Below are 21,444 nucleotides of genomic sequence, written 5' to 3' on the forward strand. Positions count from 1 at the left end.
TACGCCCTTTAATAAACATATCGGAAAGACACATCATCATGCACGCCCCCCTCTTCCTCACCACGCCCCGCCAGCTTTGCCTCCATCCGACTGCGTGCTGGGCCTCCTGTGCGTTGTGCCCGCGCGTTGCGCATCCCATACACGACGCGCAGACTCGTGGCTACGACGATGGCGCCTGCATTAACTGCCAGAATGGTGATTTTGGCAGGGATGTATCTGTATCGTTAATATTCTGCCGCAGCTGCTCGAATTGGGAAATTATGGGTGGACGTTGGTACATACTCCGGGGCATCTTTGGCCTGGAAGGTCAGTGGGCCGATGATGTTCGCGATGCTGAACGCTGCGGAGACGAGAGAGCTTCCTGCCACCTGGATATGGTCGAAGGTCAGTCTTTCGAGTTTGCTTTTTTACTATATGTTTCTTTAGTTTAGGGATGGATATAAGGACCTTCATAGTGTATCCCTTGAAATTGGCGCCAGTCCACGCGAAAATCAACGCCAACGGCGCGACAGTCTGGATGTTAATGAGCATAAGAAGCGATAGAACTTCCAAACCGCACAAGAACCAGGAACCAAGATAAATGCGTACCGTATTCACCAGATAAATCCCCGCCAAACACCCACCCTGATTCGCCCTGGGCAAAAACGACATCAAACACGCCCCCAGCAAGGTCGGAACGAGCAAGATATCAATCGCCACCCAGCGAGAGTTCCCCCGCGCAATCGCCCAAGTGGACAGCATCGTGGCAGCTATACTCACCACCCCAGACGGCATGTTCAAGAGCGCGCTCTGCTTGCTGGTATATCCAAAGTCCTTGATCAGGATGGCGCTAAACGTCGTGATCACCCCGCTGGGGATGGTGATTAGAATCGCCAGCACGACCAGCAGCCACGTCTGCACATCCCCTAGCGCCCCAAGCAGCGACTGCCACCGGAACACCTTGTCCCCGACACCTGCGGCATCGGCGCGAAGGCGCTCGGCGATCCTGGCGCGCTGGGCCGCCGTGAGGAAGCTTGTAGCGCTGGCGGGCGATTCGGGGAGAACGGATAGCACGAGGGCGGATACAACGATATTCACGGCACCCACGGCAACGAACATGATGCGCCACCCGTGGAATGGGAGCTGGGGCGGTGCGTGCTGCGCGCCGAACGAGATCAGGCCGCCGATGATCTGGCCCATGCCTAGGCCGCTGTACCAGAGGCCGTAGCGCGGGGTGGACTCGGCCCTTGTGTACCACATGCTGGTGTACATTGTCAAGGCGGGTGCTGTGTCATTATCAGAATGGTGAAACTGATAGATAGGATAGGATAGGATTTAAATGCCAACCTACCGATTACAGCCTCCATCATCCCTAGCAGGACCCGCAAGGCACACAGGCCAGCGTAGTTCTTGACCGCGGCAGAGCAGCAGAGCGTCACGCCCCAGAAGAAGACGTTCACGCCTAGGACTCTGGTGATGGGGAACCGTTGGAGGAGGATTCCTAACGCGTGCTTAGCCTGGTTGCCCTATGCCAGGGGTGTAGATGGGATATGCGAACCCTGCGGCACTTCGGCCACGGCATAAGCAATGAAGAAGGCCGTCGCGAGCCACGAGAAATCATTCCCGCTCATTCCCAGGTCCTCCTGCAGGCCCATCACATTGGCGTACTGCCGTCGTTCATCACGCAGTTAGCACAGCCAGCGATCATCGGAGAGAAAAGGGAGAGGCAAAACCAACGTTGAGAGAGATCTTATCCACAAACTGCAGGAAATAAGTCAGGAACATCACCGGCAAGATCCGCCAGTCTATGCGACGCAGCAACGCGGTGTCGTCGTGGCAGTCACCGGCGGCGTAGTCCACCTTGTCGGGGAGACGGTTGTCTTTGGTGTCCATGTCCATGCCTCTTTATGATTTTGGGATTCAATCGTACGATGGAACTGGAGCTGTGTCTTAAGAAGCAGTTGGGCTGTCTTATCAGGTGGGTCCCGTAGATGCTGCGGGGAATGAAGCTATTCACGCTATTCACGCTAATTATGCACCCGTCGCATAGATAACATTCTACGTCGGGAAGTCGAACGCGATGATCGGGGATGCCGTGTATATATATACTACAGGCTAACCACTACACAAATCCCACCATTACGCCAAATAATACAGACACGCAATGCCCCTCGACGTAGCCATCATCGGCGCCGGGCTGGGTGGCCTTGGTGCCGCCGTCGCCCTCCGCCGCCAGGGCCACCACGTCACCGTTTTCGAGCGATATGACTTTGCAGGCGAGGTGGGCGCATCTCTGAGCGCGGCAAGCAACGGGTCGAGGTTCCTGGAGGAGTGGGGTGTCGACGTGGAGGCCGCGAAGCCGGTTATCCTCAAGAAGCTGATCATGCACGATTGGTGCAGTGGGAAGGTCGAAAACGAGTATGGCCTAGGCGACTACAAGACCAGATTCGGGACGGTATGGCCATTCCTTCGTAGCATTTTATGTCTACTTATTCAGCATGGGGATGCCCTGGTGTGTGCTGATGGCGCAGGCAGGACTATAATAACTTCCACCGCATCGACATCCACCAGCAACTCCTGCGCTCGGCACTCGAGACGCAAGGCGAAGGCCCGCCGTGCACCCTCAAAGTCAATCACAGGGTGATCGCCCTTGACGCGGAAACGGGCTCAATCGGGTTCGAAAACGGCGCTGCTTTCACGGCGGACCTGATCGTTGCCGCGGACGGCATCAGGGTGCGCCCCAACCCAATTCCATACCAATAATCCATACCAATAACTCTCAAATGCTGATACCGTGCAGTCCCAATCCCGGCAGTCCATTGGAATAACCCCTCAGTTTTCCATGTCCACCTCCTGCTGCTACCGCTGCATAATCGGCGCGGACAAGCTCCGGGAGCTCGGGCTGGAGGACTACATCGATAACGAGGCCATCGAATATTGGGGCGGCTTTGGCATTGACAAGATTGTCATGTCGCCCTGTAGCAATGGCGAGGTGGTCTCGTGCTACTGCTTCTACCCGGCCGAATATAACGAGGTGCGTGAGGACGGGTGGAACATCAGTGCCACGCCGCAGCAGCTGGTGGATACGTTTCCTAGGCTAGATCCGCGCATGAAGAAGCTGATGTGGAATGCGGAGGATATCAAGATGTGGAGATGTATGTTGCCTTTTTAATGGTTCGGAGTGCCTGCTAACTGAGTCTTGTACCACTATATAGTGTATCGGCACCAGCCGTATCCATATTGGGTCAAGGGGAAGGTGTGCTTGCTGGGTGATGCTGGTATTGACCCTGATACTCAAGGCTGTTTAGTTATAAAGTTACACTAACTGACAAATCAAGCACACCCAATGATGCCTGATCAATCCCAAGGATCGTGCATGGCGTTCGAGGATGCCGGCGCCCTCGGGCTCATCTACCACCGCGAGTTCCAGTCCCAGTACTCTATTGCAGACGGACTACGTCTGTACGAAAGCCTGCGCAAACCGCGCGCAACGCGTGTGCAAGAGGCCAGTTTCCGCGCGCGAGAGAACCTCAACGAGCGCATCGGCTGGAGCTCCGGGGCGGACCAGCCTGGGAAATTGACGATCGAGGAGGTTTGCGGGTACGATATGCGGACGCATTTATCAGAGTTGGTGCAGGAGATGAAGGGCGTGTCTGCATCGTTGTAGGTAACTAGCAAGGATAGCATTGAACTAGATGAATACAACCCCCGGAAAGCGAGTATACCTGACCCTGGCCCAATTACACCCCCCCTGCTGCTGCTCCTCTGCCCACACCGTCTCCAGTAGCTCCCTTGCCCGGCCAATATGTCCAAACCCGACGGTATTCTCCATCACCATCAGTCTCTCCTTGACTAGCATACGCCTCTCCATCACCGTACTGCTCGCGCCTGCGATAACCAGCGGGAAAAGTAGACTCCCCTCCACGGGACTCCCATATGGGATGCTCAAGACGGCCTGTAAGATCCGCTCAAGCGCCGTTTCAACAGCGGCATGGCGAGGGTCGTACCCGTCTACGATTTGGTGCAGGCGGAGGCGGACAGCCCATTCGAAGGCTGTTGTTGCTGAGTTTGCGTGTGGAGCACTGGTCTCATTACGATCATTCACTGGCCCTACTACAGATTCATCATACGCGGCACGCCAGTTGTCCAGTCGCGCCTGGACCTGCGCAGCGGCGGTCCGGAACCCGAGGTCGGACAGCTCGTCGACGCGTCTGCTGCGGTGCGCTGCGAGCAGATTCACCATCCCCAGTAGGTCAAGTAGAGCTGGTGCCATGCCGGATATCGGGTCCGCGGGGCTGGTGTTTGTGGGTTGCAATTCAGCACTGGTATTAGTCGTCGTGGCTATGAGATCGGCTAGACCGCTACTGCTGTTCCCCTGGACTTTGTGCAGTAGAGGGGGCTTGCAGCGGGAGATGGTCGACATGCTGTCAAGGTAGTGGAAGAGGGTTCGACAGAAAGCGCCCTCGGCTGTTACTTCTGCTCCTCCCTCTGGCTCCGCTGTTGGGGTTGACGCGAGGAGGGTGCGTGCTGCTTTGAGATGCCATTTCCAGACTCGCGAGGTGCCGTCGCATAGCTCTGTAAGGCATAGGAGGAGGACCGCGGCGCAGGCTTCCAGCGGATATGGATATGGTCCATCGCGTCGAGCGAGGAGCCCGTTTACCTGTGATAGAGCTGCTCTCGTTAGTGACTGCATGTAGACTCAAGAGCAGCCTGGATGGATGCATAGATAGATCTACAGACCCCGTCCTTGTCGTGCCAGCGCACGCTTCCAGATACCGGGATACACCCGTCGCCAGTGGCATCCACTTAACCCCAGCAGCACGCTAGTCAGGGTGTCCGACGCCGCCGCCATCGGCACGAGTGTGGTTAGGAATGGGTTACCGGCGGAGTCGGTGCTGGCGGTTCGCGAAAGCGCGCGTGCAACGGTGTGCAAGTAGTGGTTGAATAGCGAGCGGTCCTCCTCGTTGTCCAGATAGGGCATGTCCCCGCCGGGCGACGCGACGGGCGTTACTACCATCTCCGCCTGCGCCGACCAGTCGATATTAGATCCGTGGCCGGCTGCGGATACGGATGCAGAGCCGGATGGGGAGGCACTGCCTCTCTGATCGGATGGTGCAATCCAGCCTTCGCGGGAGGGCGACGTACTGGGGGCGGCGGTGGCCGTGTCGGATAGAGGCACGCCTTGCGACGGCGACTGACGATCCAACTCAGAGACAGAGCCAGAGCTAGAGATAGGACTCCGACTCCACCAGCGGCATGGAAGATTGAGGCGGCGGCAATCGCTGCAGCGCGGACGTGTCTCGTCGCATTTCTTCTTCCGCTCCTTGCACGACAGGCAGCCGGCGCGCGATCGCGAGGCGCGCGGCCGGCGGGCCTGTGTCTGTGCATGTGTCTGTGCTTCGCTGGATCTAGCAGCCATCATCGACCCCCTAATCTGGGCTTCGCAGGTGTGCCCGAGGCCTAGTATCCAGTTAGCGATGTGGACTGGGGTGGATTGCGGATACGACGTACGGGCACAGCGGGAACAGGGAGTGCCGCCGTCGCAACGCTGTTTCTACTCAGATTAGCGTTGAAACAGAGACTGGACGGTGCACTGACAATCTTTGCGCATCGAGCGCATACTGTTCCTGGGGCGTTCATGATGGTGTGACCAGGGATGGCAGTTGGAGATGAGAAGAAGCGACGGGGGAGGGGTCCAGCTTATCAGACCCAATCCTGATCCGACGGGCATCCGACGCCTTTTCGGAAGCTAAATCTCATATCAGTTATCATGTCTGGCTTGTCTGACCGCAGGAGTCATCGTATCCACTTGGATGTCATGCTGCAACACCCCAGATCTGCATGCGGGGGCACCTTTACCCTCGGTTAACTGGAAAGATGTTATTAATAGAAGCGGAATGCTGTATATTATACTTTTCTGGGAGACTGTAAGCATAAATGCTATCCTAGACTATTCGTCGTGAATCCAATCGCTGTATATGAATGATTTTCGCTGGGCGGGCTATAGAGATATTATAGTCAGAATGGATCAGAATAAAACCAGTGCCTTTATGTTCGGATCAGACTGACATTTCCTTGAATTGCTCCTCGCCCGGACTCTCAGTCCAAACTTGGAGAAGTCCACCCATCTGGCGACTTGGGAATGATATCCACCAAGACGGCCCTATATCCATACCACCGAGACCCAGACTAATATTGAATCTGCGTTGCCTCGTTTGCAAAACAACCTCATCGAAATGCTCCAGGAACGCCTACGTTCTAGGAATAGACTGCAATGCGTGAGATATTGAAGATGGCAAAATATCTTTGCATGGGCTGCTATCAGCTGTAATATAGTTGTAGTATTCATATATAAATAATATATCTACAAAGTAAGTAGTTTTACTAAGACGAAAATAAGTTGGAATATGTGAGCTTCGCATTGCATCTCTCTGGTGAGATGTGCTGGAGCATCGCACAGCACCTATTACACTTTACCAGTACTTATCAATCCTTGAATGAGCGTGAAATCCTGCCATGACCAATTCATGCACAGTATCCCCCAGTTGGCACTGCTGGTGATCAGCAAAAGCATGCTACGTTTACCGGTGGTCTTATTCGGCGGAAACAAGTATTCCTTTATAATATTAGTGAGAAGTACAGTTGACGAGTGCTATGGACGCCCCGTTTTGTGCTTCATATCATAGATGCAACGCCTCCTTCGTTACAATTGGAATATCTTTCAATACGTAATCAATAAACCGCAGTGTCCGATACCACGGGGTCTTCCAGGATTTGTCGAATGCGAGCTATAGAAAGCCGGGTACCAGTTAAGTCTTGGATGGATATAATCTGACTTAATGCTGTGCGAAAGCGCAGCCTGGTGATTTTGGAGAGGATCCACTCCACATGGATGCGATCCTTGGTTTCAACGCCAGCCATGAAGAGGGGGAGTTGGAAGACTTCATGTCCCCAGTAGTCCGGCTCGCCGAATGCACGGTGGGCGATGTTCATCAGCTCAGTCATGGCGGAAATGATATGAGGTGGAGTTGCTTGGGTATGATCGCTCAGCATTAAGCGGAAGTGGTAGAGCTTCACAAAGTATAAACTAATCACCGCGGCATCGGCTGTCCGCAGGAGAGGAGTCCTGGGGGCTGTTGAGATCCGTGTCATTCGTAGGATGGGACTATATTGCTATGTAATGCAGTTAGCCATGACGACAGTTCCAGGTAGAGCAACAGGTTTGCTATTGGTATGAAGGAATACCGTTTCAAGTTCCCTAATTCCCGACTCAATTTCAAGGTCTAGCGGTTTTGCTTCCTCTGAAGCCATCTTGCTGAGTTCGTTCACCTTGTGGAAGAGCAATCCCACTTTGTTTCCCAGCTCTATTGCTGCTGTCGTCTCAAGATCGCACATGGCTTCGTATTCCGGATATGACTGACCCCAATGCCGCTCCAATATGTATCGTTGCTGGGAGAAGATTCGCCAATATAGATCGTCCCTTCCAAGCAGGTACTTCGCGAGATAACCACCGCATTCTTCAAACCCTACCCTGATATCCTCTGATGCTAGGAAAAGCAGCAATCGTCCAATAAGACCAGGTTCAGTTGATAGAGAGGGATCCTGCCAGGCAGAGACAAGAGACTTCTCTCCCGACTTGGTCCCCGCGCTCATGCTGTCTAAATTATATCGTTTTATATAGTTTAGAATCGCTATGCTGAGCTGGTCGACAGCCCTTTTGTCCAGGACATCACGGTGAGTCATGTATAGGTATAAAAAGAACCATGAGCTAAGAGTGGCGAAATGGTGCGGCTCACTCGCGAGGCTCATGAGTTGTACGAGCATTTCAGAACCTCTCCGAAAGTGTGTTCTATTCACACTCGTGCTGATTACCGGGCGAGGGGACCGTTGGTTCAGGTCCATCGAAGAGAGCGCAATCAGTAAATGCATAGCCATGGGCACATTCGAGACAGCCTGGAAAATGCAGCCGAGCATGGACCATTGAGGAGTCCGAAGTATGCGAGCTGAGATGAATGTATTCTGGTAGTGGCTCAAGGCCTGATATTCACCTCCACTGAGAATGAGAGACTCGTCAAGGACAATGTCATGCATAAACAAACAAGACGAGTAGAGAAGGCTGCTGAAGTCTGAACAAGGACCGGGCCAGGATATATCCAACTCGCTTCCGGTTTGGGGAGCCAATGCGACTTCACCTAGACTTTGGTCCCAGACAGTACAGGTTGGCGTGTTCCCAACGGTTTCATGGATAGTATTAGCACTGGGGGAATTATTTGGTTCGCCCTTGTCATTGCTGGGTGTTTTCTGGGCGGCGGGTTTTGGAAGAATGGTTCTTTTCTTCTCACTTGATGCGCGAGTCACGATCGGATCGGTTCTCTTAGGGGACCAAGAACACTGCAGCTCCAGGCGAGAACATCGCGAGCAGTCCGGATGGCGTTCGTCACATTTCACTTTTGCCGAACGACACGCGTCACAGGCATTCGTTCTCGGTCGTCCTAGTCGCCTGCTCGGAACGGACTGCAGATGATCGGGCATTGATCAGGAGAGCAGCTTCACATATCAAACGGTAATCATTCATCTTGCACGGAGGGGCGATGGGAAAGTATGAGACGTGGCCTAAGCTTTGCCTTGTAGCCCTAGATGGCGTCGTTGTCCCCACCTGCAACGACCGACAGCGTTTATTTGACGACTTTCCCGAGGGCCAACCACGTTCCGGTATCGCGGTTGATAAGATAATGCTCGTCACTGGCTGGGCAGATGGCGCCTTCTGTCGCAATCTCTGAGCATACCGATAGGATATCGCTCTGTATTTACCCTTGCTACAGCATCATTTGGTGACAGAGAGTACAACGTAAGATATATAAACTTTGCTCAATATGCGTTTCAGTTCATATCGGTGATAACGTTACACTTTATTCTTCTCCTACATTTCTGTCCCAATTTAAAAGACGCGAATATGAACATTCCAGAGAAAGAAGAGAAGGCCATGCCTACGGTCCAGGTGGGAGTCCTTCATTGCGAGAACGAGAAGGCGCTGATGCGCAAGGTTGACTGGCAGTATGAGACATTGTCCATTACTCCTATAAAGACAGAGTTCAACTGACATGCATCTTTCAGCATTCTGCCTGTCATGCTCGCTGCCTACATGCTTCAGTTCCTCGACAAGACTGCGCTAGGTTATACTGCAATATTTGGCGTCCCGGAATCATTGGTACATGGATCGGGCTTTGCCAAGGGGTAATTGCTGACAGTGAGAACCAGAATCTTGTTGGTGACCAGTATTCATGGGCCTCCAGTGCCTTTTACTTTGGATTCCTGGTGGCGTCATACCCGGTCTCCCTATGCTTCGTCAAATTTCCGATAGGGAGATTCCTTTCCATTTCCTTGTACGTGAAGCAACCTCTCCCGTCCAGGCTGCATATCCAGAGCTAGCTCATAATCATCTCCCTAGCCTTATCTGGGCTATCTTCCTGGCGTGTCATGGTGCGACATCCAACTTCGCCAGTCTGGTGACTGTTCGCGTCCTCCTCGGGGCTCTGGAAAGTACAATTGGCCCCGGTCTATCTCTGGTCACCGGTCTCTGGTACAAACGGTCTGAGCATGCCTCTAGACATGGGATTTGGTTTGCAGGAAACAGCATTTCGTCTATTTTCGGCGGACTGTTAACGTATGGTATCGGTCATATCAGCAACTCAGTCGACCCATGGAGGGTACGTTGCCCTGCACATCCCAGACATTACCTGAGTATAGTCTGATAGTGGATAGTGGATATTCATCATATTCGGCATCGTCACCTTTGCATATGGAATTGTGCTCTTCATCTACCTACCAGACAGTCCTCGCAACGCCCGTTTCCTTTCTAAAAAGGAGGGAGAGTTTGTCCATCAACGTGCTCAGCAGGAGACACACACCGCAGTTTCATATAAATGGTCACAAAGCCAATGTGTCGAAGCACTTGTAGACCCGAAAACCTGGCTCATCTTCGTGTATGCCATGGGGTCCTGCATCCCCAATGGTGGCCTCACAAGCGTAAGAATAACTGGCTTGCGCTACACTGAAGCTTTACTGACCATTTCTATCCCCTGCAGTTTGGAAGTATTGTTATTGCTGGGTTTGGTTACTCTACGTTTGACACTCTCCTCGTTTCATTACCCACCTCGGTGTTCACCTTGATATGGGTAGTTCTGGCCACGATTGTTACCTCCAAAGTTCCCAAATCGCGCTGCATTGCTGCCGCCGTTTTATCGCTCATCAGTCTAGCCGGCTGTCTCATGGTCTCCCAGATTGACCCAACCAAGAAAGTGGCCCGATTAGCTGGAATGTGGCTATTCCCTGCATATTCTGCCGGAGTCCCTATCATTTTGAGTATCATTGCCTCTAACGTCGCCGGATACACCAAGAGGACAACCGTGACCGCGGTGATGTTCATCGGAAATTGTGCTGGTAATATCACAGGCCCTTTTCTCTTTTTCACTGATGAAATGCCGGGCTATGAGGTAAGTGCCTCCCATTTAGATACAACCTAGACTGACCCCGGGTAGAGTGCCTGGCTGGGGATTATGATTTCACTGGCCATTGCCTTCGTCGCTATTCTTGCTTTGCGTCACCTACTTCAGTTCCAGAACCAACAGCGCGATCGCCAGCAGAATGGAAGGATAGACCCTGAATCCCGCAGGGTCATTGACGCCGAGGAGGTTGTTACACTCGATAAAGATGAGACTGACTGGGAGAACCCAGGATTCCGCTATTATTTGTAACGACTTTATTCCCACCGTAGAGTCAAGTTCGAGCCCAGTTATGTGTATCTAGATATGCAGGTGCTCTACGGCCCTGGACGAAACAAAAGATTTTATTTAATTCTTTTTTAATTACTAAGTTACTCTTTTTCCTCTCTGATAGGCTCGGTAAATTGCTGAATCCGATGCATTGGGGTTTTCCGACCAAGTTATGGATCAATCACGCTATCCAGTGATATACTACCTCAAGCGACATACTTAAAGCGACGCTTTGGCTCTTGATTAATTCTTCATCGGCATTATTAACTCTCTTTATCCTCACAATGGCATGGGAATCAATTGCCGCCACAAAAAGACAGGCGCTCAAGGCCTCTATTCCGGCCGAATGGGTGATCCCTCCTAGGATCTTTCCCCCTGACGCCCAGCTAGATGTGACCACTTTCCCCCAGGAATCTGGATTTTTTACTAAACACGAACTAGAGATTACCTCTACTCCTGCCCTTGAGATCGTATCTAATCTGTCTTCGGGGTCGTGGACATCAGAGGAGGTGACAAAGGCATTCTGTAAAACTGCAGCTGTAGCTCAGCAACTGGTAATTATTTCTTTCCCAATGTACTGAACAAATATCTAACTGCGACCCACAGACAAACTGCCTGACAGAAATCCTCTTCGACGAAGCCATCATGCGCGCAAAAGACCTTGATACCTATTTCCAACAAACCGGCAAGCTAAAGGGCCCCTTGCACGGTCTGCCTATTTCTATAAAGGACAACTTCAATATTGTTGGCCATGACTCTACTATCGGGTTTACATCACTCGTCGACAAGCCTGCTATCTATAATAGTACAGTTGTTGATATCCTTCTGGAAGCCGGCGCGGTACTCTACTGCAAGACCAATGTACCAACTGCTATGATGATCACAGAGTCTGTGAATAATATATTTGGCCGCACAGTTAACCCGCGGAATCGCAGCCTCACCACTGGGGGATCGACTGGTGGCGAAGCTGCCTTGATTGCATTTGGTGGTAGTCGGATTGGTGTCGGAAGTGATATTGGTATGTATCAACTACCAACTACCAACTATCATGCAGAAGACTGATAACTTAGGTGGCTCCCTCCGTATGCCCGCTGCCTGTACCGGTCTCTTCACCCTCCGTCCCTCCTGCGGGCGCTTTCCCAACTCCCTGGCACGCGCCTGTCTCGAAGGCCAGGAATCGGTGAGTGGCGTTACTGGCCCAATTGCCAAAACGCTAGACGAAATTGCTTTCTGGGCTAGGGCTATTATCAGCCAACAGCCCTGGATTCGCGACCCGAAGTGTCTCCCTATTCCCTGGGAATCAACGGAGATCAATAAGAAGACTGTCAAAATTGCTATTCTCTGGACTGACGGATTTGTTACTCCAACACCCCCTGTTGCTCGTGCACTCAAGGAGACTGTGCAGAGATTAGTGGAAGCTGGTCACGAGGTTATTACCTGGGCACCGACTGATCACTTGGAAATTCTTAGTCTGCTTGGGCGCATGTTTCTTGCAGATGGAGGGAAGTCTGTACGGGAGCTCCTTGAGCCAACGGGGGAACCATTCCGGCCAGAAATGAAGCCATATGAGGACGCAAAGGAAATGAGTGTATATGATCTATGGCAGATGCATAGGAGTCGCAACGCCCTCTGCAAATCTTACCTAGATCGGTGGAATGACACGGGAATCGATGCCCTTCTTTGTATGTCCCCCCGTCTGCTTTAGTATGTAGTACTTAGGGCAGCCTTCTTTTATTAACTAACTAACCTGGTTTCCTTCCTACTACAGGCCCGACTACGCCATATAGCGGCGTTGAAAACGGTAAATTCGCTTATGCCGGGTATACATGTGTTTGGAATCTTCTTGATTATCCGGCCGTTTCGTTCCCCTGTGGTGTCAGGACTGACAAGGCTATTGATACGCCGTATGTCAAGCATCAGGCATTGAGTGACATGGACGCGCAGATTCAGAAGGATTGTCAGTTCCCCAATACTCTTCGCAGACTCAAATATTAACGGAACTACAGATTTCGCCGAGTACGTGCATGGCATGCCGGTTAGCCTGCAACTGGTGGGCCGCAAGCTCCAAGAGGAACGTTTGTTGGCTATGACGGATCTCGTACTGAAGGCTGTCACGCCATAACGACTTGGTAGATGCGATTTAGGTGGAATATACGGAAGTATCAAAGTGACCGCTGGGCTGAGTTAGACTTACCTCACATATATCAATAATAGTATAGTTTGGAAGTATTGTACACTAGCATGCTCAGATTGTCATGTGTCTCATGATGGACGCAAGGCAGCTCTAAACAACCTGGTTCTTCAGATTGAGCATTAAAGGGTAATATCCTCCGTACAGAGCGTCTACTGAGGTAGAATAGTCAAGCCTGGAATATCAGTATTCCAAATACACATAAATGGATTCACAGTTTATTTTCTTGCTAATAGACATCCGCCAACAAAGAGGGTAACCCCATCGGAGTATATACATGCAACTATAAGATCTGCACCACCACATCACGTTCTCACGCTCACTGTGTCGCAAATTCCAAGATATTGCTCCGCTCAATAACCCTCACCCTCGGCTGGGCTTCAACCTCTGCATCCTCCAGAGACGCCACACCTACCGCCACAGCTGCCTCCGCAATAACCCCAGCATCTTGATCCAGTGTATCCCTCAACGAAGGCGAAACGACCCCCAAACCCCTTATAATCACCTTCGCCACACCCTCCCCGGTCCTTGCTTCCTCCCTCTGCCCTTGAATAACCCCCGGTCTCAAAATAACGGTCCTTTCGAACCCGAGAGCTCTGACCCCGTCTTCAATCCCACGCTTCATTCGCCCGTACGCGAAATCAGGGACTCGGTCATGAGCAGATGAAGACGATACAAGCACACAAACTCTACAACCAGCTTCCTTCGCAGCGCGCGCGAGGTCGAGATGGAGATCATGTTCTAGGGCGTATTGATTCGCAAAGGACCCCGCGGCAGCGCGCGTGGTTCCGAAGGCCGAGACGAAGATTTGAGGCTGTGGCGTGAGGGTGCTAAGGTGGTTTTGTCATTGTGAGCCGTCCGGGGAGATATAGGCGTTGAGTTTGGATGATGTTTCGGGTGGATGGCGCCGGGAAATGGTGTTTATTGATGTTATTGAGGGTGCTGTGAGGAGGGTTTTCAGGATATGCGAGCCCTAATGGATTATTATTAGCTTGATATGATGCGTGGAATGGAATGGATGGTTGGGCAGGGTGCTGACTTACGACTAAGCCGGCGCAGCCGAGTAGTACAACTGAGGGCATTTCTGGAAAGCTTTCTCTGCGATATATTCTGCGATGATTGTGACGGCAGTTCGGCTCAAGTATATGTCTGGACCTGTGGATAAAATGACCTCACGTTTATGCTCTGCGGCTCGACATAGTGCAGGGACCACACGGCGGAAACCCGAATCCCGTTCTCTAACAACTTTAAAATAACGATTTGATCAGATTGCGGGCCTCGGGATCGGAAGAAGAACTGTGCTTGATCTGATGGGCCCGGCTTCGATGCGCATCCGGCACTCCGGAAGATCCACAGACTCGGAGACGGATTCGGGTTGAAACCCGATATCCCTGATATAGAGTATACATACTGTTTAACATTCAAAGATTCATGGATCTTGAAGAAACACTGATTCCTCTATAAAGCTTGACAAAATGTCGACCGAAACTGCTCCGAACAAACGAATCATCCTGGGTTTGATGACCCTGGGACCAGACACCACACACGGCGCCCGAATCACCTCCCTCGACCAATTCTCCCAGTCCCTCGACATATTCCAACAGAAAGGCTACACAGAGCTCGACACTGCGCGTCTCTACGACGGCGGCCGTCAAGAGTCCTTCACCCGGCAGGCCCGCTGGAAAGAGCGCAGCCTTTCAATTGCAACGAAATGGTACCCAATTGGTCCTGGAACGCACAAAGCTGAGGTGCTCGAAGCGAAGCTGAACGAATCTCTCCGTGAATTGGGCACGGACTGCTTGGATATTTTCTACCTGCATGGTCCTGACCGGACGACGCCATATGCTGAGACACTTGAAGTTCTAGATACTCTCCACCGCCAGGGGAAATTCAAGAAGTTAGGGCTGAGCAATTTCTCTGCTTTTGAGGTTGCTGAAATTGCTACGCTTGCGAGTGAGCGGAGGTGGGTGAGGCCCAGTGTGTACCAGGCTGTGTATAATGCGATAAGTATGGCAGCCCTTCCAACATGTTTCTTTCGGTAGATTAAGCCCGACTAACGCGTCTGGTCTCTTTTCTAGCCCGTGGAATCGAAGACGAGCTCATCCCCGCCTGTCGCCGCTACGGAATCGACATTGTCATCTTCAACCCTCTGGCCGGCGGCTTTCTATCTGGAAAGTACAAATCAACCGACGTTCCAGCTGAGGGGCGATTCAGCAACAACCACCAGCTCCAAGGCAAGATGTATCGGGATCGATATTTCAAATCGAGTATCTTCCAGGCATTGCAGACTTTGGAGCCTGTAGCCCACCAGCACGGACTCTCAATGGTTGAAGTAGCGCTTCGGTGGTGTGTGCATCATTCGGCGCTGAAATTACTCAATGGTACAGATGGGGTTATTGTTGGGTTTAGCAGTGTGGATCAGCTAAAGGGGAATTTGGATGATCTGGATAAGGGTCCTTTGCCGGGTGATGTTGTTGAGGCTTTAGACCAGGCCTGGCATGTGGTGAAAGCTGACGCGGCCAAATTCTGGCATGGGGATCTGGTTTACGCGTATGACACATAGAAGGCCTTGTTTGGTGACAGCCAGCGAAGATAACAGAGTAGTAGTAGTAGGATCCATGCCTCTTCGGCCTGCTATACCCGGGGTTAACCCGGATACTATCATATCCTAAATCTCTAGAGATCAGTGCCTGTAAGAATAAGAGTACTTACATGTATAAGAGGGTAATTATATCAGTATCTCTCACGTAGATATATACCATAGTTCATCTCTAGTTTTTGCTAACAGATCTGGTATCTCATTCCCTTGTCTTTATGCTGCTGCTGAAGTAGAGTAACTACGCTTAATATAACAGCTGGGGGATTGTTGAATGTCCCCCAGTATGAACAAACTCCGTTCCCTGTCATGAATTTCCTTTTCGTAGAGTCCATGATATTCTGGGTGGCTGCTTTGCTAGACCTCCGCAGGACTGTCTGGGACAGGGTAATAGATCAGTGGAGCCTCACCCATGAGCAGGTATGGCGGCGGAGGTACTCAGCTTCCTGTGGAAGTTGGCAAATGAGTCCGAAGTGTTGTTTCCACGCCATATAGCAAATTCTGACTGGTGATGTACTGGCCATTCGCAGTGTGTCATAGCGATCATTCCCTGCTTACTACGGACAGTAAGCGACCCTGGTTTGAGGACAAGTTTACTCTGGTACTACGGTGCAACAATTAACACGGGTCAGATTGCGTACTGTTTCGGCAGGGCCACGAAGGATGCGGTGGGATTGTTCAAGTGGGCGAGACCGCTACAGACTCTGGATTCAAGGTCGTGAGTTCGGCCACCATGGGCTGCATAGGCTGCGCCGATATCAAGGAATAACCTTACCAGGGCGACCGAGTCGCCACCACCGCCGTTCCCGGCTCTGGCGACTGCCCGGAGTGCTCTCGCGATCTTGCCCAGCTCTGTGAGAGAGCACACCACTCAGGAATTGGACAGGATGGATTTTATGCACCATATGCCGCCGTAGCTGTACGGGCAGTCGTGCGGGTTCCCGATGGTCTGTCCCCGAGCATGGGGCATTGCCTAAAACCAAGAAAGTATATTCAGGTATTCCATCCAGCGTAGCGACAGACGCAGTCAAAACAAGCTATCATGCAGCCACCCGGCGAGCCAAGGTCAAGCCCGGGCAGGTAGCGTTTCTATTCGATCTTGGGGGTCTCGGGTTCAATGCCCTGCAAATTGTGCTTTATAGAGGTGCGCGAGTCATTGCTTCTGATGTTCGAGCGGAATTGTTGGATCAGGGAGCGCAATTTGGCGTTCCCAGGGAGGATATCGTCCCTGCCGGCAAGTCGGTATGTGACTTTGTTCGAGAACGGCGGTTGCAGGGAAGGATTGATACAACTCTCGACTTTGTGGGCATGCATCAGACTTTCCAGGATGCGCAGCATATCAGTAAGTTACGGCAATCGACTGGTTAGGGTTTACTGAGTTTGTCAGTTCGTCGTGGAGGAAAGCTATTGTGTGTTGGCACTCTTGACGAGCAGAACAGAGTCGACATGAAGATTGGGATCCAGAAGAGACTGAAGATTGTTTTCTGATTTGAAGGATTTCCCTGAGGCATTGAAGAACCTCTGCGAGGGCAAGGTGAAGGGGAGAGTTGCCCTAACAGGTACCTGAGAGCTACCTCGATTTCAATCAAGAATATGGGTCATGAAGTACCCGTATTACAATTATAGAAGTTGAACACAAGCCTTTTCTAACCCTTTCTACCAACTCAGAACTCTTGATAAGAGACCATCTTCCTCTAGTTTCTCTAGGCCTCAATTGCATTCCTGGCGAACTTCTATCTCCTAATCATTGTGTATAGTTAGATCCCGGCCTGTGGGTCGCCATTTTCCTCTGTAAATTATCTCGACTCTTACAAGATGGTCCGAGTGTGGGCCCTCGGCACGAACGGCGCGTCTGGTACTTGGGAGGTTAACGGTAGAACTTGCCATGGATTATTCCAGTGCGGTGCTGCTAGGCCGCCAGGTCCATGGCACTCATTTGGCAGGATGTCGATGTATTGCAGCATAGAACTTGCATTAGCATACTGCCTCCCGACGCATTTGACCACTCTGCCAGCAATACAGGTCTCTAAGGCAACTGCAGACCGTAGCGCACTTGATTTGCATGAATGTTCAGCTGTAAGGGGGGGCCTCTGCGACAGATGTATGAGGAAGAGTCTTCGGACGCCTGCATCCCAGGCAGCTAATGGTAGAGCATGGGCGTCAAATTCGAGGTCTGATTTATAATTAGATATCGCAGAAAAGGCCGTTATAGGCGGGTTGAATAGGTATATTATTCTCACCATAATACCAAGGTCTCGGCGATAATCCACGTACTTGAGGCGCCCAGTTCTCATGATTCAGGAAGACAATTCACAGCCTCCTGGAACAGCTATACTAGAGCAGTTTGGACTTCGCGGTCCAGGTAGTAGCCTCAACAACAGAATCGGTTGGATGGGTGTGTATAAACCATCCGGGACCCTTTGTCAGATCTGCGAGCCTATCCCAGCGATTCCACTATTGCTTACGGTTGAACGAACAGTATTCAAGGTCGGCAGCCGATCTTTTTGATCTGCAGAGATCGGCTCCTAAAACATCCCGGCTGTGCCACCTTCCTTAGTAGGATCGGCGAAACAGGACGCCTAGAACCGAGTTAGATCTTCTACTCAGTATACTTTGTGGTTGGGCGCCACGTAAGATATATACAGTAGCATCTCTAACATGACTATGCTTTTATCGGTTAGAAATCTCAGTGGACAATAGCTGCTGGCCTGAGCTTGCCTAAAAGTATTCTGGAACGCCTAATAAACACGCAAAGACAACTATAAAGAGCAAGCATGAACGCGAGCTGTCAGTTAATCATCAACAATCTCTCTCTTCACAAACCGACTAAGAACCGCAATCAAATCAACCTCTCTCAATATGAAGTGGCAGTCTACTCTATTCATTCTTGGTGCCCTTGCCTCCCAGGTACGACCAGCCCGTTAGCTATATACTATATAGTCAAGCAAGTGCTCACCATGTAAACAGGTGCTAGGTGGCGAAGACACAATCACCTGTCGCAGTGAGGGACACCCGACTAATGTCGGATCCATCGAATCTGGAATTGACTATCTCAATAACCACGCTGGTCAGCCTACTGCGGAAGCCGGCAAGTGTAACCGAGTGAGCTGTTCCTGGGGCGGGGGCATCTATGTGTGCTCTGATGTAAGTGCTGCCCGAGCTCATTGGTTTCCATGGGCATATTACTACGAGCAAGACGTCCCTAATATCTTTACAGGACGGCAAGGACCACCCTCTTAAGAGCTGGAAAACTGTAGCAACTGTGGCCGACAAGATCCTCGACACATGCAAGGACCGTCACAACAATGTCAAGGGACGTCTCCATAGCTCTGATGGCTGGGGCGTTGTTATCAGGGACGCACCTTGCTAGGCGTTTCCTGGCCAGTTTCGAGCGGACAGCAAGATTGTGTCTCTCCTAGTTGTTGTGGTTAGGGTAGGGAGTCTCTGACTCCACACGAGAAACCTTAGCAATACATATCTGGATTTTGGAAAAGCTCAGCTCTTTTACAGCTTAGATTATCCTTCTCTTAACTGACCTAGATTTGGCTGTATACGAATTGCTGGAAAGGTTACCCTAGGGTTCCTTAGGGTTCCGCCGGAAGTATCACTAAGAGGTCCTTAGCCCCTCAGCCATAGTGGGATCAGAATATAATTATATTTAATCTTGCGTTGACCTCCATATAGATGCTAAACCGGATATGTATCTCAGAAACAGTCTAAATCCATACGCAGTGGTTACACTACTACAACCGCAGTACAAGAGCCGTGAAACCAGAGGAATCCTCTGGGCGATTTATCAGCACTATATTTCTACTACATAAATCCTATCACGGCATTGCCACAGGTAGCTACAAGCCTGCTAGCTATTAGATATCTCCTGGGATGACGATCCAGAATTCACGAACGACTGACTTTAAGCGTAAATATACAATTGATGTTATGTTGATTATGCATCCATGGAACTAGACTCTCTTCGATGGGAACGACCTGGTCTGCATAAACGGTCTGCGCAGTATTTCGCGCATTAGATCCTAAGAAACCTCGTAATCCCAAGCTGGATTATTATCATAGTCTAGGTCTGTCTCCCCGTCCACTTCGAATATCTCCAGCGCGGCTTGTCGCGAATCCAGGGCAGTCTACTGGCCGTGCTCTGCAGCGTCTTTTAAGCATGCTCGGCCTTGCTCAGGTGCATTCCCTACGTTTGCATCTTCGCCCGCTGTAAGAAGTCTGCGTGCAATTCCGATGAAGCCCAGGATTACGGCAGGCTACAGGGCCGTGGCTCCACAGTAGGGCTCAGGGGCGCTGTTTACATCGGACCTGGCGTTTAAAAAGTCTTTGGATGATCCATAAGGCCTGCAACTTACCACGGGAAATCGCGGCTTCTAGTGAAGTTCGTTTTCTCCCTCTGGTTTCTTTTCGCGCTCGGCGATTGTTACCAGCAGGCTCGCTCGTGTGATGTGATGCGTGGTTATTTAGCTGGCGCAGGAAGGCAAGATGTATAAAGCCCCCATCCCCACTGTTCGTCAATGTTCGCCGATCATATACAGCCCTGCAAGTTGGCAATCATGAAACAGGCCTTCAGAAGGCTCTTACCACAAATCAAACAAGGCTGATACGTAATATTACACAGCGCGCACATATTTAACAAACACTCATTGGTCTGTCGATAAAAGCTCACTAAAGCTTCGTTTACCTCACCATCTATCGATTACATCGCGTTCATTGGCCCATTAGATCCTGTTGAGCGATGCTCTGTGTCTGCACGACCTGGCAGCATAGAACTGTCTACTTATAAATTCATCACAACCACCTCGACTCTAGTCCGTCTGACCACTTCTCTCGGTTACCTCTAACTTCAATGTACAGTATGGACTCTACTTGGGCCTTCCCTCCGTCTTACCAGTACGGCGATAATAACAAAGCCCTCCAAGCCCTCGCCGAAGACTGGCCTTCTAGCAGCGCTAAATCCTTGACCACCTCCAGGCTGTCATTCATCGACTTTCAAAGCTACGAACAATACCCAGACGCCCCAGCTGAATTCTTTAGATCCGATCTCGTTACCAGTATCCCACATACTGAGACCTTAATACCCCCCCTGCAGGCAGCTAGTGCCGATCCGACCCAAGATGCCAATGCCAATCGTTGCAGTCCCATCCATGGCAACGCAACCCTACAGCTTAATCCCCCCAGTGCCTCTGACGTTCCTATCGCCGTGCAGAAAGCCCTACCCAGCTCATCCCGTCGCGGTGTTTCCAGAACAAAGTATGTTCTTTGACTTCAGTCTATTGATGAATATGCTGACAAGGGGCAACAGGCTCCGATTACACTGCCGCTGGTCGGGCTGCGCATATAATGGTACATTTGGGCGCAAAGCAGACCTGATGCGACACATTGATAATACGCACGTAGATCCTCGTGCTCATCGGTGTCTTTGCTGTGGAAGTCTATTCAACCGCAAAGACAACCTAGACGAGCATTTACTGCGCGTGCATGCTCAGAACTGAGCCAGAATTGATGGACTTGACAACTTCTAGCGGTTTTGCGCAGCGAGCATTTCCTGTATACAAACTAAGTCTATTAATTATATTAAACAAATCGAGCAATAAACACATACAACAACTAGGATTCGCATATAGTTACCCACTATACTGCTAACGAGCCGGCGTGTGCCCTAAGCACGGATAGAAGTACGGTGGCTGCCGCCCCGGGTGAGGGTGCTCTCGTGGCGCCAGAGCAGAAAAGTCTCTGGAGATAGTTGACGAGAAGCGGCGTCGTGGTTATATTCCGCTGCAGGAGAGAGATCATTGTGTCCTCATCCTTTATTAAAGTTATTATTATTAGTATAGCGGCGTACCTATCTTCTTATACAAGAATCTCAGGGCTTTCTAGAAGCGATATACTATCCA

General features: G+C 51.1%; 11 protein-coding genes across 11 annotated transcripts; 7 read left to right on the plus strand and 4 right to left on the minus strand.

Moving 5' to 3' along the window:
- Positions 1-8: 8 nt before the first annotated feature.
- Positions 9-1,878, minus strand: APUU_11429A (uncharacterized protein; the record flags this gene model as incomplete). The annotated part of the gene is made up of 7 exons (XM_041697518.1): positions 9-216; positions 283-368; positions 448-513; positions 589-1,265; positions 1,331-1,480; positions 1,538-1,646; positions 1,717-1,878. The coding sequence occupies 7 exons, from the start codon at positions 1,876-1,878 to the stop codon at positions 9-11; spliced, it is 1,458 nt and encodes a 485-aa protein (XP_041550795.1).
- A 265-nt stretch (positions 1,879-2,143) lies between these two features.
- Positions 2,144-3,646, plus strand: APUU_11430S (uncharacterized protein; the record flags this gene model as incomplete). Its single annotated transcript, XM_041697520.1, has 5 exons — positions 2,144-2,434; positions 2,515-2,712; positions 2,780-3,134; positions 3,195-3,257; positions 3,318-3,646. 5 exons carry the CDS (start codon positions 2,144-2,146, stop codon positions 3,644-3,646), a joined length of 1,236 nt encoding a protein of 411 aa, XP_041550796.1.
- Positions 3,647-3,670: 24 nt separating this feature from the next.
- On the minus strand, positions 3,671-5,619 carry APUU_11431A (uncharacterized protein; the record flags this gene model as incomplete). The annotated part of the gene is made up of 4 exons (XM_041697521.1): positions 3,671-4,650; positions 4,720-5,439; positions 5,491-5,533; positions 5,578-5,619. The coding sequence occupies 4 exons, from the start codon at positions 5,617-5,619 to the stop codon at positions 3,671-3,673; spliced, it is 1,785 nt and encodes a 594-aa protein (XP_041550797.1).
- A 1,092-nt stretch (positions 5,620-6,711) lies between these two features.
- Positions 6,712-7,632, minus strand: APUU_11432A (uncharacterized protein; the record flags this gene model as incomplete). Its single annotated transcript, XM_041697522.1, has 2 exons — positions 6,712-7,152; positions 7,225-7,632. The coding sequence occupies 2 exons, from the start codon at positions 7,630-7,632 to the stop codon at positions 6,712-6,714; spliced, it is 849 nt and encodes a 282-aa protein (XP_041550798.1).
- A 1,300-nt stretch (positions 7,633-8,932) lies between these two features.
- Positions 8,933-10,733, plus strand: APUU_11433S (uncharacterized protein; the record flags this gene model as incomplete). Its single annotated transcript, XM_041697523.1, has 7 exons — positions 8,933-9,033; positions 9,094-9,187; positions 9,238-9,362; positions 9,428-9,686; positions 9,742-10,005; positions 10,065-10,472; positions 10,518-10,733. The coding sequence occupies 7 exons, from the start codon at positions 8,933-8,935 to the stop codon at positions 10,731-10,733; spliced, it is 1,467 nt and encodes a 488-aa protein (XP_041550799.1).
- A 302-nt stretch (positions 10,734-11,035) lies between these two features.
- Positions 11,036-12,873, plus strand: APUU_11434S (uncharacterized protein; the record flags this gene model as incomplete). Its single annotated transcript, XM_041697524.1, has 5 exons — positions 11,036-11,305; positions 11,358-11,769; positions 11,822-12,433; positions 12,520-12,708; positions 12,758-12,873. The coding sequence occupies 5 exons, from the start codon at positions 11,036-11,038 to the stop codon at positions 12,871-12,873; spliced, it is 1,599 nt and encodes a 532-aa protein (XP_041550800.1).
- Positions 12,874-13,261: 388 nt separating this feature from the next.
- FMP52_1 (protein Fmp52, mitochondrial) lies at positions 13,262-14,024 on the minus strand (the record flags this gene model as incomplete). Its single annotated transcript, XM_041697525.1, has 2 exons — positions 13,262-13,756; positions 13,986-14,024. The coding sequence occupies 2 exons, from the start codon at positions 14,022-14,024 to the stop codon at positions 13,262-13,264; spliced, it is 534 nt and encodes a 177-aa protein (XP_041550801.1).
- Positions 14,025-14,417: 393 nt separating this feature from the next.
- On the plus strand, positions 14,418-15,505 carry APUU_11436S (aldo/keto reductase family protein; the record flags this gene model as incomplete). The annotated part of the gene is made up of 2 exons (XM_041697526.1): positions 14,418-14,949; positions 15,021-15,505. 2 exons carry the CDS (start codon positions 14,418-14,420, stop codon positions 15,503-15,505), a joined length of 1,017 nt encoding a protein of 338 aa, XP_041550802.1.
- Positions 15,506-16,499: 994 nt separating this feature from the next.
- APUU_11437S (uncharacterized protein) lies at positions 16,500-17,026 on the plus strand (the record flags this gene model as incomplete). The annotated part of the gene is made up of 3 exons (XM_041697527.1): positions 16,500-16,525; positions 16,549-16,880; positions 16,926-17,026. 3 exons carry the CDS (start codon positions 16,500-16,502, stop codon positions 17,024-17,026), a joined length of 459 nt encoding a protein of 152 aa, XP_041550803.1.
- Positions 17,027-18,397: 1,371 nt separating this feature from the next.
- APUU_11438S (uncharacterized protein) lies at positions 18,398-18,908 on the plus strand (the record flags this gene model as incomplete). Its single annotated transcript, XM_041697528.1, has 3 exons — positions 18,398-18,445; positions 18,506-18,682; positions 18,756-18,908. The coding sequence occupies 3 exons, from the start codon at positions 18,398-18,400 to the stop codon at positions 18,906-18,908; spliced, it is 378 nt and encodes a 125-aa protein (XP_041550804.1).
- Positions 18,909-20,405: 1,497 nt separating this feature from the next.
- On the plus strand, positions 20,406-21,042 carry APUU_11439S (uncharacterized protein; the record flags this gene model as incomplete). The annotated part of the gene is made up of 2 exons (XM_041697529.1): positions 20,406-20,800; positions 20,853-21,042. The coding sequence occupies 2 exons, from the start codon at positions 20,406-20,408 to the stop codon at positions 21,040-21,042; spliced, it is 585 nt and encodes a 194-aa protein (XP_041550805.1).
- Between the last annotated feature and the right edge of the window lie 402 nt (positions 21,043-21,444).

Source organism: Aspergillus puulaauensis, chromosome 1 (genome assembly GCF_016861865.1).
Source record: "Aspergillus puulaauensis MK2 DNA, chromosome 1, nearly complete sequence".
Taxonomy (NCBI): domain Eukaryota; kingdom Fungi; phylum Ascomycota; class Eurotiomycetes; order Eurotiales; family Aspergillaceae; genus Aspergillus; species Aspergillus puulaauensis.